This window comes from Etheostoma spectabile, chromosome 4 (assembly GCF_008692095.1).
Source record: "Etheostoma spectabile isolate EspeVRDwgs_2016 chromosome 4, UIUC_Espe_1.0, whole genome shotgun sequence".
NCBI classification, from domain to species: domain Eukaryota; kingdom Metazoa; phylum Chordata; class Actinopteri; order Perciformes; family Percidae; genus Etheostoma; species Etheostoma spectabile.
The window spans coordinates 37,122,110-37,137,578 of NC_045736.1; the positions used below are offsets into that span (position 1 = coordinate 37,122,110).

Genomic DNA, 15,469 nt, shown 5'->3' on the forward strand with positions numbered 1-15,469 from the left:
ACTCTAGCAGGAGGATAACACGGTGTAGACAGCACTGATTGGTTTCATTTGTCTCGCTACTGACAGCACTGCAAATAAAAAAACAAAAACAAAGCTACAAGTTGAAATCGACCGGAATTCTCTTTGAATAAGCACGTGATTGTTCTTTCAACTACTTGTACAGACAATAAACTCTGCGAGTCAGGCAGGCAAGGCACTCCGCTTCTGAGATGCTCCCGTTGTGGTATGGCGCGTGACAGCGGACAGAACTGCGTGCAGCCGAAATGGAGCACACATACGGTTAAACACGGTCAGGTTAAACAAAAAGTTGATTAAAGCATTGTTTGTTGTATGATTTAATTTTACCTTCAGTTTACCCTAAAAGGTTGTCTTTAACCTCAACACGGCCCACACAAATTAAATCAGAATCAAACTGAATGAGCTCTGCTACCTGAGACACACCTGTCCAAAACCCATAATGAAGAAAGCTGGCGGTGTACAACAAATATCAAACTAGAGTCAAACTGTCATCACAACAATTTAAGGATAGGACAAGCTGAGCTGCAACCAACCAGCAATACCCTGCAAACACAAAGTAACAATCCAGCAACAACACACAGGTGAGCAGGACCAATCAATCCTTCTGTTTCCTGAATCCTTAAGCAGCACCAAAACAGCTGGCAGCACTTCAGCAACTGGTTGTAGAACACCACCTCACAAGCAACATGTCAACCAGCAAATCTGCAATACATTGTCAACAAAACATCATGTTACCTAATCAACCAGAGCAATAAGAGCAACGTCGCCAGGATTTTACCAAGAGCAATGTCAGGTACATGTAAACCAGAGCCACATTAGCATCACATCAACCAGAGCAACATTAGCAATATATCAACCAGAGCGACATTAGAATTTTGTAATGCATTATGTAAATTAGCAACATCAGCAACTGGCAGCACAGCACCAAAGATAGCAGCTGATCAGAAGAGAAAGCAAACAGAAGTTAGGTGCAGACTGAGCAAAACTGACATGATGTCCAACTGAACAACAGCAGGTGGAGCAATGCTCGCCGCTTCCCCAAAGCTCTAAATCCTCAGACACATCTTCAGGTTTCTGTTCTCTAACTAACCTTGATCTAGGACTGTCAGAGAATGTGGATGGATATCTCCAGGTGGAAAAAGTACTGAAATATTGTACTCAAGTAAAAGGCACCAATACTTTGATGAAATATTACTTAAGTACCAATGAAATTACCTATCTGGAAAATGATTCAAGTAAAAGTAATAAGTAGTTCATTTAAAATGTACTTTAAAAGTTACTTAGTTACGTAAAAGAAACGTAAAACATGGTAGGGAATCTCTCCCATGTAGTAGATATAAGACAAAAGGTCATAAATCCAAAACCGTTTTATTTTTTCATTAAAAAGAAATATATGCTAAAACATCTATACACACACGTCACACAACAATAAAGACTCTTAGATACCTAAAATATCAATTTTAAAGACTACTTGAAAAATACACAACAAAACTACTACTGATACAGTAACGTGAGTAAATGTATTTCGTTACTTTCCACCTCTGGATATCTCACTAAATTGACATTTCAGGCACTCTGAAGCTCATGAAATGTGTTATTTGTAAATACAATTAAAAACTGCACTGGGTGTGACGCTGCTATCTGCAGCCCACCACAGCTTTCAACACAATGCAATGTATCATCATTAATGATTTCAGTGCTCAGTCTCAGCACAGACAATTCACACCCACCACCAAATTTCAAGCTGGACATCTACTCCTCCCGTTACTCATTGGTGTAGACCTGCTAACAGCCTTTGTGAAAAATCAACAGCAGCAAGAGAATAAAAAACAGCAGGAGAGAAATCGGCAAACCCTAATAATGTCAGAAACAACCAGAGTATCCAGAGAGAGGAAAAAGGTTAGGCTGCAGTTTTCACTCACATAAGCCAAGATAATAGAGCTATAGAGCTGAAAAGAGACAACAAATAACCTCCATCAAACAGCCAGAAACTGCAAATTCAGAATTAAAGAGCAAAACGCTGCCTTGATTTCTCAGTTTAAAGCTGGAATACATAACTGTCCACACGTCATCAACCTCAAAACAAAGCAAAAAGAATGGGATTGGACGACAACATCCATGGACTAAATCATTCAAAAAAAGATTCCATCTATTATGAAAGATGAGGGAATCTCCACACAAACCAACTTGGAGCTCAAATCTCAATTAGACAAGACAATGGGACAGGATCTGGTGTGATGAAACCTGAAGCACCCAGCCTTTGGCTCCACCCTATTAAAGCTAAGCTATAGCTGTGTTCTCCACACCTTATAAATTAATCTACTTAAGAATTGACTGATCTCTGGTTCTCCTTGTACAGAACTCCACCGACCTGCACAGGACAAAAACATAAAACAACTAAAGTACAGATAACTGAACTATGGAAATTCTTCTTCTTTTCCACACAAATTAACCATAAGCACTATTATTCACAGAGTTAATTTGAGCCCCTTTCACATATATTAATCATGTTACATAAATGTTCAGACAAATGTCAGTCTCATGATTGGAAAAAAATAAGCATTTCTCTAACATTAAATCAAATTAATTTAAAAATAAATAAATTAGTTTGATAAACCAGAAAACACTGAAGGAGCCTATTTTAGGTTTTTATAGCAGCTTCACGTCTGATCAGTCTTCCTTTCATTATACGCGTTTTCACTTTTTTGGCCATTAAAGCAAAGATCCTTAAAATAATGTTTCCAAAATCATTTCAGCGGTTCATCAACTCGTAAGAGGGTGATCGGCACTTCTGCATTCGCTTTGCGGGTCTCTACCGGCTATACCCGCACTATACAAGTTTGCCAAATAGAGTAGCAGATCTGTAGTTTGAATGAGACAAAATGGACAATATTCCGCTTCCAACCTGTAGGGGGACCAAAGAGGAAAAGTGCTTTGGTGTTTCTTTAAAGCTGATTCTGACAATGGTCGGTTGATATTACATTTCTGTACATGCCCATAACAAACATGTTGACCCTTATAAAAGTGTGTTTTTTAATTTAGTAAGGAAATGTCCAGGGCAGAACATACAAAACTAACTAGTCACTACTCTCTCTGGTGGACAAACTGTTTGTGTACTTCACTGTCATTTATCGGTTTAAATATGCTGTAATGGTTCTGTCATGATTAAATGCACCCACTATCTGCATTTACACAACATAGACCTTTGGTGTAACCATTTCTTTTGCAGAATCCATGCCTGAAAGGGCTTAAATCCTGTTAGTTGCCAGCTAACAGAAACACAATCTGAAACCCAGACTGTCTCCATGACTACTGTCACTCATCTTTACCCTTCTCATTTCAAAATGCACCCGGTGATGGATGAGTGACTTGTGGTCACTCATGCACACTGCACTGTAGTCTGCAGTGGGCACTGACGCAGGGAAAACCGAGAAAAACTGAGCTACAAACAAAACTATAAAGGGCTAAGGCTCCCACATCTCCTTAGCAGTTCATACCGTGAAGAAACTACAACATAAGCGGACCCGTAATGAAAAATACGTTTCGTTAATGTTGCGTCGGTTAGCTAGCTAACGGTAGCTAGCAGCTACAGACAAGACATCTTTTAAAACATACCTGCCTGAACATTTAAAAAAATTATGCATTATAATAAGTATCCGACAAAAACTTTCTACAGCAAGAACCTAAAGAGTCACAGCTAACTATCCACTTCCCAAGAGAAATACCTCAGTGTAACCTCGCTAGTTTAGCTTAGCAATGCTAACACTTCGTTAGCCACCTAGCTGGCTGTGAACCTTGCTTTGTGTGTTGGAGCAGAGCAGCGAGCAGGATGCGCGTTTTAAGCGGCTCCTCTCGTGCTCGGCTCCTGAGGTGTGTGTGTGTTACTGAGCGGGCTGCCGCTGCTAGATTCTTACCGATAAATGTGTCAACAAACACACTGAGGTTTAGTTCATGAACGGAGCGCTTCTCTTCTCCTGTATCTTCTGTGAAAGTTGTTGCTGCACGAAATGTCGGCGCAAACACCGCGATACCAGACGTGATGACGCGAGATTGCGGCCAGCGTTTCCCTGACATTAAAACGACAGCGCCCCCTACAGACTGAAGAGAGCTAAATTTAGTAATGAGTGTCAGCAATACAGCACCATGTTATCCAATGTTAAAAAAAAAAGAGACAAATAACACCTTCAAGGTGTTACATGATTATACCATGATGCACATAACACAAACTCTAGCATTGCAAAGTAAATAATTGTAGTCTTTTTAGTTTTTTAAGGTCTTGTCTTCTCTTTTGTTTTTGAAAATCGGGTAAAAAATGAAGGGGGCTCATTTGGGCTAATGAGAGTTTCTTCTTCTTTCTGGGGTTTTTTGGTGCATAACAATAAACATGTACACTATATGTCCATAAGCATGCGGACACCCTGACCTCACTAATCCTCTTCTAGATAAATTAGAGCGAACAAGCCATGATCCAAAATCTAGTGTAAAACGTACAGATGAAGTAACATATTTTAACTTCTGCACTATTTTTTGTCATATTACTTGCATGTTTTTTTTGTTTGTATTTTTATATATAGATATTTGTTTGAGCATTGTTGGAGGGAACCTGACATCTCAGATTGTACTGCTACTTTGTAATTTTTGTGCATATGGCAATTAATAACTTCAAACTACACCTTCTATACACTTGGTGTATAAATGAATGTGACAGGGTACTTACAAACGTTGTGGAGTGTCAAAAGGGCCCTAAACCAGGTTAATCTCAGCACATTTGACCTCATAAAACCCTCATACAATACTGGGTATTAGGAAGTGTTAGTATTACAGTAAATACTTACTAAACCGACATTAGATGTATACTTGTAGGTTTCCGGATAGCTTAGTTTGTAAAACACTCCCACATATGTAGAGGTTAACTCCTCGACTCAGCGGGCCCAGGTTTAGGGCCCTTTGCTGGATGTCATTCCCCCTCTCTGTCCCCTTTAGGGTTAGGGTTAGCCCTAACCCATGTCTTCAGATGTCCTCTCAAATAAAGGCCTAAAAATGCCCAAAAATGTATCTTTAAGATGTACACTTGTGTAGTATGTAAGACAAAGAGTAAGATTAAAAATTGGGACAGTAATTTAGTACATTTTGCCTCTTTATGTACATTGATTCTGCTGGTGTGAACTGTAGTGTCATTTTTTTTATAATGCTTTAAAAAAAAAAAATCAGGTGCTTTTAATTCACTTTTTGAATGTATAATATTATAAGTGTTTGTTGATTTGTGTACAGGCCCAACTACGGACGGGCATTGCAAACTAGCAAAGGTTTTACATTCTGTGGTGTGTAGCATTTGTTCAGTAAGTGTACTTATCCCACTACACATAAACAAAGAACAAAGAACAAAAAAAGTGTATTGAGGCAGCACTTTATTGGATAATAATGTATATGAGAGTAACAGGAACCTCCAGGAACACAATACAAATTCTTCTGATTGTTGCGTTTAGACTTTGAGGATCACGTTCAGATTCCATTCAACAACCTGGACCTGAGCTGTTTTACTCTCCACCTTCTTCAGTCAGCCATTGTGGTTAAAGGCTAAAGTCTTGTAGAGTATCCACAACTTTAACTGAATAACCAAAATGTGGTTGCCAACACTATGAACACTGCTGATAAACTGACATGATTCTTTATTTACAAGACTGGGTTCTGACAGGGAGGACAGTGAGTATTCCAAGTGAACAAAGCAGGAGACAATCTGTGAATCATAAACTGAAAATGTTCTGACTGAGAATTATTATATATTAAGACTAAATTTCAGTCTATTGCCTACAGTTGCAGCCCCCCAGTGACACTGAAGTAACACCACCCACTGTTTTGTGTCTGCTTAACATGTTGACAAGAGGCTATATCACGAAGCGGAGTACTGACCAACTGAAAAACTACTGAAAAACTGAAGTTATCATTACTGCTGGTTCCTGGCAGGGACAAAGGTCCTGAGTTTACAATAAAGTGAGAATAATTAAGGAGCAGTAGAGAGGTTTTCATAGATAAGCAGACTCCCACACTGATGTACAGACTTAACCTTATATTTAAACATTAATGTACATCTTATTTTATTCCTGTTGTGCGATAATGCTCAATATATTTTCACCTCAATGTAAATCTCTTTGTTTTGCCACCTCAGTAATATAATTTGCCCGCAGTTTCATCTTATGTCATATCACGTTACTCATGGAGCTGATGACGTTACATGTGAAGTCATTACCATTTCTGGTGAACATGCTCAGAGCTGGATTAGTAAACCCAGAGATAGCGGAAAGTGAAGCCAGGTAACCCCAAAAAAGAGCCAGACTAAGATGAACTGACTTTGTGATACAGGAGCTAGGTGTCACAGAATGACTTTCAACAAGCAAAGGTTGCCATGTGCTGGTCAAATCTCTGAAAACCATCTCCTGACAGAGCTACAAGAGGAGCTTCTATGGACACACAGAGCTAAAGTTACAAACAGACTTCAAGTCAGGCAGGAAGTTTGTGCGTGTTTGTGTACAGGAAGGAATAGCTAGTTCATTCCCAGAGTTCCCTGGGAATCAATTGTCATCGGCAGCCAGGGAAGTAAAGAAGAAGTGGGAGGAGTCTAGTGCTGCGTCCACTTGATGCTCTTCAGATCGATGCCTTCTTGAACCATCTCCCACAGAGGACTGGCAGACAGAGCGAGAGACAGGGAGACAGACAGGTTATTGGGCTTTACCCACAACAATATTACAATTTAGAACACATTACAGATACTATTGCCATCACACATTCATGCAAAGAAATGCATCTACTTGACAAAGGCAGAAAGAAATATATGTACGGAGCAACGGAGTCAGTTTTAGAGTTTAATTCAAATTTATTACAACATGGATCTGTGACATTTTACTCACCAATTTCATATTTGATATCTTGGAACAGAGTGACAAGAAGTCTGACGATCGGACAGTTTGGAGACAATTGGTTCATTTAATTTAAACTGAAAGTAAGGGCACCTAACAGTAATAATCCCTCATTAAACAGGAAAAACAGTAGGTATAGTAGGTCAACGTTGAAGCTGAAAGACGGCACTGAACGGACAATTTGGGAAATAATTTAACGTTCACCTTCGGTTTTTCTTACAAAAGGTTTGGCCAACTTGTTGTCTGACTGCTTGTTTTTCCATGACCAGTCAGATTTCTTCTAAGTGATGTCACCCTGTTCTCAGATTTGACATTGGTGAGTACAGTGTCATCATTACTACTACATAACCAACTACTTAACCAAAAAAAACTCACCTCATCTCTCGGAGCCTGGAGACCTGCAGGATACATTTCTCTGCTGTGTAGTCTACCTCCTCTTCTGTGGTGAACCTGCCAATACCAAACCTAACACACACACACACACACCACACACACGTTAACCCTACAAGTGATGTCACTGTAAATGGCTAGGGATCAAGATCATAATATACTTCTGAAGACATGGGATTTCTTTAAAATGACAAACGTTGTTATCAGAATTAGGATCTGGATTACAGTGCTGTCAGTGTTTGTACCTGATGGAAGAGTGAGCCAGGTCTTCATCTGCTCCGATCGCTCTGAGGACGTATGATGGCTCCAGAGACGCTGACGTACATGCACTGTGGGCACACAAACAAACATCATACACACAAAATGGCAACCCACTTGCAAAAACATTGCCCATAGTGCTACTAATGGTTAAGAAAGGGTACAGTTAAATTTATGTTTTTAAAAATAGTTTGAAGAGCTTGTGTGTGTGTCTGACCTCCCAGATGACAGAGCGACATCCTTCAGCGCCATCAACAGACTCTCTCCCTCCACATAGGCAAAGGACAGGTTGACACAGCCTGAAAAGTACACAAACAATCACGTCAATATAACATACTTTCTACAGAAACCTTTAACATCAAGTCCAAAGACGTCCAGGTCCATAAAGGTTCAAATTCAAGGATATGACAGTTATGTCTTTTTGTGTAAGAGTTTCACTTGTAGTCTTTCTGTTTGTGTGTGTGTGTGTGTGTGTGTGTGTGTGTGTACCAGGGTAGCGATGTTCTGGATCTCCGTTCATGATGACGTCAGGAAGCTCCGACATGATCTTCTGGATTAGACGATTAGCCAGCATAGACACTCTGTGATGATCATACTACACACAGACACACACACACACACACACACACACAGACACACACACACAGACAGACAGACAGACAGACAGACACACACCAATACATACAGACACACACTTTGAGTCTCAAGATGTTTGGATGTATTTTTGAGTCTGAGTGGATGTTTGGGTGCGTTCGTTTTACCTCCAACTCCTGATTTGCGATGCTGCAGGCGGCTCCCAGCCCAACAGCCAGAGGGGTGGGTACCGTTCCGGAGCGCAGCCCCCTCTCCTGCCCACCCCCACTCTGCAGCGGCTCCAGACGCACCCGGGGCCGGCGGCGAACATACAAAGCACCCACACCTATACACACACACGGACACACACAGGCAATGTAACTTCCAAGCAGATCAGCATGACATGCGGAGTGGAGGGTGACAATTTTTTGGGGACTCCCACAGGTCACGGTATTCCCTCAGGAGTCCCGCGGTACGGGAGTCACCCTCTAATGGGGACTACCAAAAGGATCAGAACATGTATGCTCCATCAATACATGCTGCGGTTAGAAGAGATTATTAAAAATAACATTAATTACAACATTTATTCTGAAGATACCAAAATCTAAATGTGTCTTTCACCAAGTGGGGGTACGGTGCATAGCTGCGACTAGGGCTGTACAATGTTGTGATTTAGCATTGACATCGCGATGTGTGCATGCGCGATAGTCACATCGCCGGAACCTGCGCTGTGAAGAAGGGTAGCACCATGGGTAGGACACATTTTACCCAAGTTTGTTGTATGGTTTGTTGCCGGGGTGACGTGCACAGCGGTTGATTCGCTGTGATTGGTTCGTTATGCCGCTGCTCACAGCCAACATTCTCTGGCGGTCCTCTAGCTAAAAATGAGCGAGGAAGAGAATCCGCCGCAAAAAAGGATGAGTTTGTACCAAAAAGAAAGTCAAAATCAGCGGTTAGGGACTATTTTGGGTGCAAAAAAAGAGAATATTGACCAAAAACTGGTACGTTGTCAGGAGTGTTCTAAAGTTGTGGCCACAAAACAAGGATATTACTTAATTGGCACCACAAAGCTCTTTATGATGAATACAAAGACAAATCTGGATGTCAACTAGGGTTGGGCATCGAGAACCGATTCCTACTCCTATTCCAGTGGAATCGTTTCTTTAATTGAATTGTTTGGGGGATTTGATTTCAAAAGTGATCATCGGATCCAAGTTTCTGGTTTGCGTACCTCTAGGCGCTGGTATTGCAGCCATGGAGCACAGTAAGCGGCGCTCTAGTGTGGCTTTATGTTGCGTTGAAAAAGGATCTGTAAAACTGTAAATCATCCTTTAATCAAAATAAAAACCTTCCTCTTATTTGTGAAATAAGAATGTGACCCGTTTCAACTCCACCCCTCAAAGAATCAGAATCGAGAACCATTGAGAACCAGTATCGAAAGGAACTGGAATCAGTTCATATTGCTAAAGATATGTTGCCGTTACACACCGTCGCCAGAGAGGGATTTAAGAAAATGGTCCAAACACTTATGTATGTATGTATGGTATGTCAATGCTGCACATATTTTTTCCCAAGTTGCGATAAAAGAGTTGACTGAAAAATGCAAATCCAAGACTGACAAGTGGAATACTATGCAGCTACAACAGACTTGAGGTCCAGCAGGACAACAGAGCCCGACATAAGTCTGACAGTCCATTTTCTCACAAAGGACTTCGAAATAAAAAGTCTCTGTTTGGAGACGGATACAGGACACATACCGCTAAGTAATACTCTGTTTAGGAGATTTAATGCAAAACGTATCAAAGTTTTATTTCAACTTCATTTGTTTAGCCATGATTATGATGACCAACACTGTTTTACTTTGGCCAATGAGAACCAAAATGCTTATAAGTTGTTTTATAAAAAATATGTTTATTTTAAGTTATATTTTTAGAAACCAATCAGGGTTTTTTATTTAAAAATATGTACTGCTTTTCTGTTTACAGAAATATGTTCAGATTTTGTCACTTGTAATGAAACTTGTTTTTAATTATTTTAAAATATTTTAATTATTGACTTTAGCCTGGATTGATGGTTTGCAATATCACAATATATATATCGTTGGAAAAAAGTACTGCAATGTAATTCTTTTCCAATATCGTGCAGTTCTAGTTGAAACACTACATATTATGCAAAATAAGTATGGTTTTTGAGCAGGTCAGTCTTTTGTAACAAGGAGCTAAAGTGGGACGGAACGATCTGAAAAGGTCTAGACCCCCCCCCTCTACACATCAACTGACATAACTGCTTTAAATCGCTTAATCTTAATAATTCAAAAACTTTGACTTAGTGCTTGCTTAAGCGTCTTTCTTCACTTTCATTTTAACCGCTACTGCAGCTTCTTTCAGTATTTATATTTTAACTGCAAATTTAACTATCAGAATTCAAGCCATTTTGTTTCAACAGGCAAATTTTAGCTGCAAGCACATGTCCCTTTCATTCAGAAACTTAAGCATTTTCTAGTACACAATTTGTAAAGCACTTTGAACTGCCGTGTGTATGAAATGTGCTGTATAAATAAACTCTCCTTGTCTAATGAGCTAACAGTTAAGAATACATCTACAGTAACGCTGGGGCTAACCTTTGGGTCCGTAGAGCTTGTGCCCACTGATGGACATTAGATCAACCTTCCAGTCCGTGACGTTGATGGGAATCTTTCCGACAGCCTGAGCGGCGTCAGTGTGGAAGAAGACTCCTTTGGAACGGCAAATCTGACCTGTGGACAGGAAGAGTAAAGTTCGACAATTCAAAAGTATAGATCGGAACACTGAATCAGATCAGAGACCAGGGGAACTGGTGAATACTCTACGTGGTCATGGTGATTCACTGAAACACGGATGTTTCAGAAATTTGATTTCTGCCTTACGCAGATAGTAGTTAACATGGTTGCTTTGCAAAGGGTTACCGATCTCCTTGATTGGCTGCTTGACTCCTATCTCGTTGTTGATGGTCATCACTGACAACAGAGAGGTGTCAGGACGAATGGAGGCCTCCAACAGCTGAAAGCACACAGACACACAGTTTTGTAATGAAGACAATGACATCTGTATGTTTTCTGCACATGCTTTACTTGTTCATTTTGCACTCTCTCTTGTGTGTTCTCTCTGTACGTTCATGAATACCTCCAGGTCCACCAGTCCGTTGGTCTGGACCGGCAGGTAGGTCACACTGAAACCTTCAGACTCCAGGACTCGACACGAGTCAAGAACACATTTATGCTCGGTCTGCGTGGTGATCACATGACGCTTCTTGGTCTGGTAGAACCTGGACACGCCCTGCAGGAGAGGGAGGTGGGAGAGGCGGCGTCACTACTGACATCACAAACTGGGTTTTTACTCAGTGTTGCTGTTTTTACTGTACTTTCACCTTTCAACTATTCTCACTGCCTTGCCTTTCTGTTCCTAGTGTGTTCTCAGGGTATGATCACACCAGCATTTAGGATAGCTAGAATTAAAATTGTGCAGGGAAATCAACTCATTCCAATTAAATCATGATTGTTGGTTTTTTGCTTATCCAGGTGAAGTAAAATTGGTTAATGTTAAACTTTGGTAAACTTTAACAAAGCAAATTCAGGCCAACAACCAAAAGCAAACTTTTCTATAGAGACCATTATGGAGGAAACTATTCTACTGTAGCTGTGCGTGTCACCATCAAGTTTAATTTAACCTCCTCTGTCGGAATATAAACTGCTCCAAAAAGAGCCATTGTTAGCAGACAGTCATAAGACATGAGTTGATGGTTTAGATATTTTCACAAAGACGCACAGATTAATTTCTGATGTGACCAGACCTTCATTCTGTTCTCTCTTTACTCTATATGTTTCCCCTGTTTTTGACCAGAGAAACCAGAGAAGGTAATAGTGAGAGGAGAGAGAGAAGGTGTGAAGGAGAGAAGGTGTGAAGAAGAGGAGGTAACGTGGAGGAAGTGATGAAGAAGAGGAGCGGATTGAGACCTTGATGGCCATGTTGTTGGACTCGGTGGCTCCGCTGGTGAAGATGATCTCCCTGGGATCTGCTCCAATCAGATCAGCCACCTGCTGCTCAGAGAGAGAGAGAGAGAGAGATTACACACAGTCAGTCTCTCTCTCAAGTTCAGATTAAAAGGAAAGATGACCAAGTACAAATGATGTTGAGCACTGGACTTCCATAAACCTGAGCTTCCTATGGAAGAAACAGGTAGTCTAGAAAACGAGAGGAATCATGGGTAATTATGGCCATATTATTTTTTGTAGATCCTTTTTAATCAGGCATGAGCAACAAAGCACAAAGCAGGTTGCAACCTGTTTGTGCTTTGCTGCTCCTATTTATTGTCCCTGCTGCCACTGACATGTTGGCTGATTGAATGATCACAATGGCGTTTATTCTTGTATGCTTGATTTTTTATGTGACAGGTTGATCGCAAAATTGCCCTTAAATGAAGATGTTGAATTGAATGTTGTACAAGGTTTACAATGTGGATGGTTTACAGAGCACTGTAATGTAAAGAAATAATGTACAGTATATATAAAGAACTAGTTTCTCTCTCTGTACACAGAGTTCTCTATACCTTTCTGGCCGTCTCCATGGCGCTCTCGCTCTCCCAGCCGTAGGCATGTGTTCTGGAGTGAGGGTTACCGTAGTAATTCACCTGGTAGGGCAACATGGCGTCCAGCACCCGGGGGTCCTACACACAAATACACATGTGTTAAATTGTAAGTGCAAGTTAGTGTAAGTAACTCCCTGACATCAGCTGGAAAAACATGGTTGGTAACGGTTACCATGGGCGTGGTGGCCTGGAAGTCCATGTAGAGGGGGCGCAGCTCATCTTTCTCCAGTTCGTGTTTCTTTATCAACTCTGCAGCAAAAAAATAACAACAGTCACACAGTCAGCTGGGGGTTTAATCCGAACTGAATGATCCTGGTCTGAAACACTGGGTCAGACAACAGGCCGGTCAGCATGCGTTGAGTTATTCATCAACAATTCATCTTCTGTGTCTAGAGAGCAGAGAATGGAAAACTGTCAAGTTCAGAAAGATAAACACGATTTGTTTACATCCAGTGTTACTCTCCAAAACACATTGTGTGGATTGTTAGGGTTCAAAATAAGCGCCATCTACCAGCCAAATGCTGGTAAAATATCCAAGTGGCTGGTAGTTCTGCTTCACTCACCAGCCAAAAACAATGGTAATCTATTGAGTGGCTGGTCAAAATTCAACATTCACTAGCTTTGGCTTGTGAATGAAAGGGTTAATTTTGACCGCTGATTGTGAGTCAAAGGCACTCACATTTAGTTTGAGCTACTTTAAATTCAGAATTGTTTGTTGCGTTACATTTTAATACACCCATGTTCGTTAACGTTATGTTTTAGGAAGTTTTGTTTCCGTACCAAACTGCGTCACTTTGGGATTAGCTTCAAGCTAACTGCTCTGTGGCTTAAATGACCAGGCTAACGTGCTCCGGACGGCTATTACCTTTATGAAGAGAGCTAGCGGCTCTACCATCAGAGCCCAGCCAGAGAGGAAGCTTTGACAACGGCCTGAGCAGCCGAGAGGAGACGGTCTTGCCCGGGGAAAGCATCTGGTCGGCTGGCTGGTTTTAACTGGAGACACTCGGACCGCAACCAAAACACAAGACAACACCGGAATGAACCACTTTAACCTGCTGGTTTCTGTGGAAGAAAATTAACAATATTTACGATTTAAGAGTACCGTTTAAACGTGAGCGAAGTTTGGTTTCGTTAAAGAAACGTTGCCGCTTTTCAAATGCATCCAGGTTACAACACTACAGTCTTTGGTTATAACACAGTGTCAAGGTCGACATGCTAACTAAGAACACTTCCGATGATGACTTTCAAAATAAAATATTTTGAATGCGTGTCAAAGTTATTTATTTATTTTCACGTTACTCTTTACTTTTTTGGGAGCTTAATCCTCTGATTCTTTGATAGTATTGGATTCACCTAATATACATCCAATCCATGCATCCACGAGGCATGAGTTACAGAGAAAAAAATAAACAGAAACGGGGAGGAAGTTTATTTAGACGGGCCGAGCTCTCACTGGCCGATATGTGATGTTTTGGTCCTGTTTGGGGCCTCTCTCTGTCCTGTGATTGGTTAAAGCCAAGAGTTTATGCAACGCGGATTCAGCATAGACAGTTACGCCCGCTAGGATTTGTATCCCCTGGCCACGGGAGCGCGCGTGCACTCAGAACGGATTTTAAAGGGATATTTCACCGTTGGAAAGATGAATATATCTTTAAATTGGGTCACTTATGTAGTAGGAATGTGAATTTGTTTTTAGAAATTGGTGCCTTCTAGGTCGAGAAAATCCATTAGGCTCATTGGAGATGAGCCAGGTCTGCGCACAATCCCCAATGCATGCTGGTTAAACTTGTGTCTGACTTGATCCGCACTTGTTCTGACGTCATGCGTCACGTAGGCAACATAACCTCACAAGATAAAGGCAGCCGCAGTTCTTATATGCAGGCAGCGCACTTGCTTTTCACCAAGTTTCATTTGGGAGAACAAACATATTTATGTTTTCCTTCATGGGTGCTGCCCAAAAAAAAAAGTAAAAAAATGTTTGTAATTCAGATGGCCGAGAGGAACATATACTGGATGCCTATCAACTACATATGCCTATAATCAAGCCGTAAAGTAGGGTCTCTTTCAACTCAGGATAGGATTGTAGATGAAAAGTTTGACTGATGCATAACCGCGAGCAGCTTTGTGGGTGCTGTTGGAATTTAAAATTTTATATGTGCTTAAACATTGTGTGATTTGCATAATAAATTTAAGCTAAAAGGTAAAAGCATTATTAGTTAGTTGAGGTGGTTCAGGCATCTGATAAGGATGTCTCCTGGGGGCCTCCCTAGGGAGGTGTTCCAGGCACGTCCAGCTGGGAGGAGGCCTCGGGGAAGACCCAGGACTAGGTGGAGAGATTATATCTCCAACCTGGCCTGGGAACGCCTCGGGACCCCCCAGTCGGAGCTGGATGATGTGGCTCGGGAAAGGGAAGTTTGGGGTCCCCTGGTGGAGCTGCTGCCCCCGCGACCCCATACCGGATAAGCGGATGAAGATGGATGGATGGATGGTAAAAGCATTATTTCAGCATAAATGAGGACATGTTGGTCATGCAGTAAGTTTGTTGTTATAAGTATATAGTTTGTTGTTTGCTGTTTGTTACATTAATGTTATGGGTCCGCTGTCTTCTGTGTTGTTGTTTTTCCCTGTTTGTCTATCTGTGTTTTCATCGGCCACCAGAGGGCGCTCATACCTGATTCCATGAGAGGTGTATC

The 15,469-nt window shown here is 41.1% G+C and overlaps 2 protein-coding genes across 3 annotated transcripts in view; both read right to left on the minus strand.

The window, feature by feature from the left end:
• The window catches only part of LOC116687341 (copine-1), a 29,274-nt gene extending 25,112 nt beyond the window's left edge, over positions 1-4,162 (minus strand). Inside the window, exon 1 of one of the 2 annotated variants that reach the window (XM_032512661.1) lies at positions 3,933-4,052. The gene's annotated coding sequence lies outside the window, so the exon portion shown is untranslated. Of the gene's footprint in view, positions 1-3,932 lie in introns of both variants that reach the window. The other variant, XM_032512659.1, reaches the window with a different exon arrangement.
• A 1,921-nt stretch (positions 4,163-6,083) lies between these two features.
• On the minus strand, positions 6,084-13,964 carry nfs1 (NFS1 cysteine desulfurase). The gene is made up of 13 exons (XM_032512663.1): positions 13,642-13,964; positions 12,949-13,025; positions 12,738-12,854; positions 12,145-12,228; positions 11,315-11,467; positions 11,098-11,191; positions 10,774-10,908; positions 8,342-8,499; positions 8,070-8,175; positions 7,798-7,879; positions 7,568-7,651; positions 7,308-7,397; positions 6,084-6,698 (listed from the first exon to the last, which is right to left on the minus strand). Exons 1-13 carry the CDS (start codon positions 13,745-13,747, stop codon positions 6,635-6,637), a joined length of 1,350 nt encoding a protein of 449 aa, XP_032368554.1. The 5' UTR covers positions 13,748-13,964; the 3' UTR covers positions 6,084-6,634.
• Positions 13,965-15,469: the final 1,505 nt, after the last annotated feature.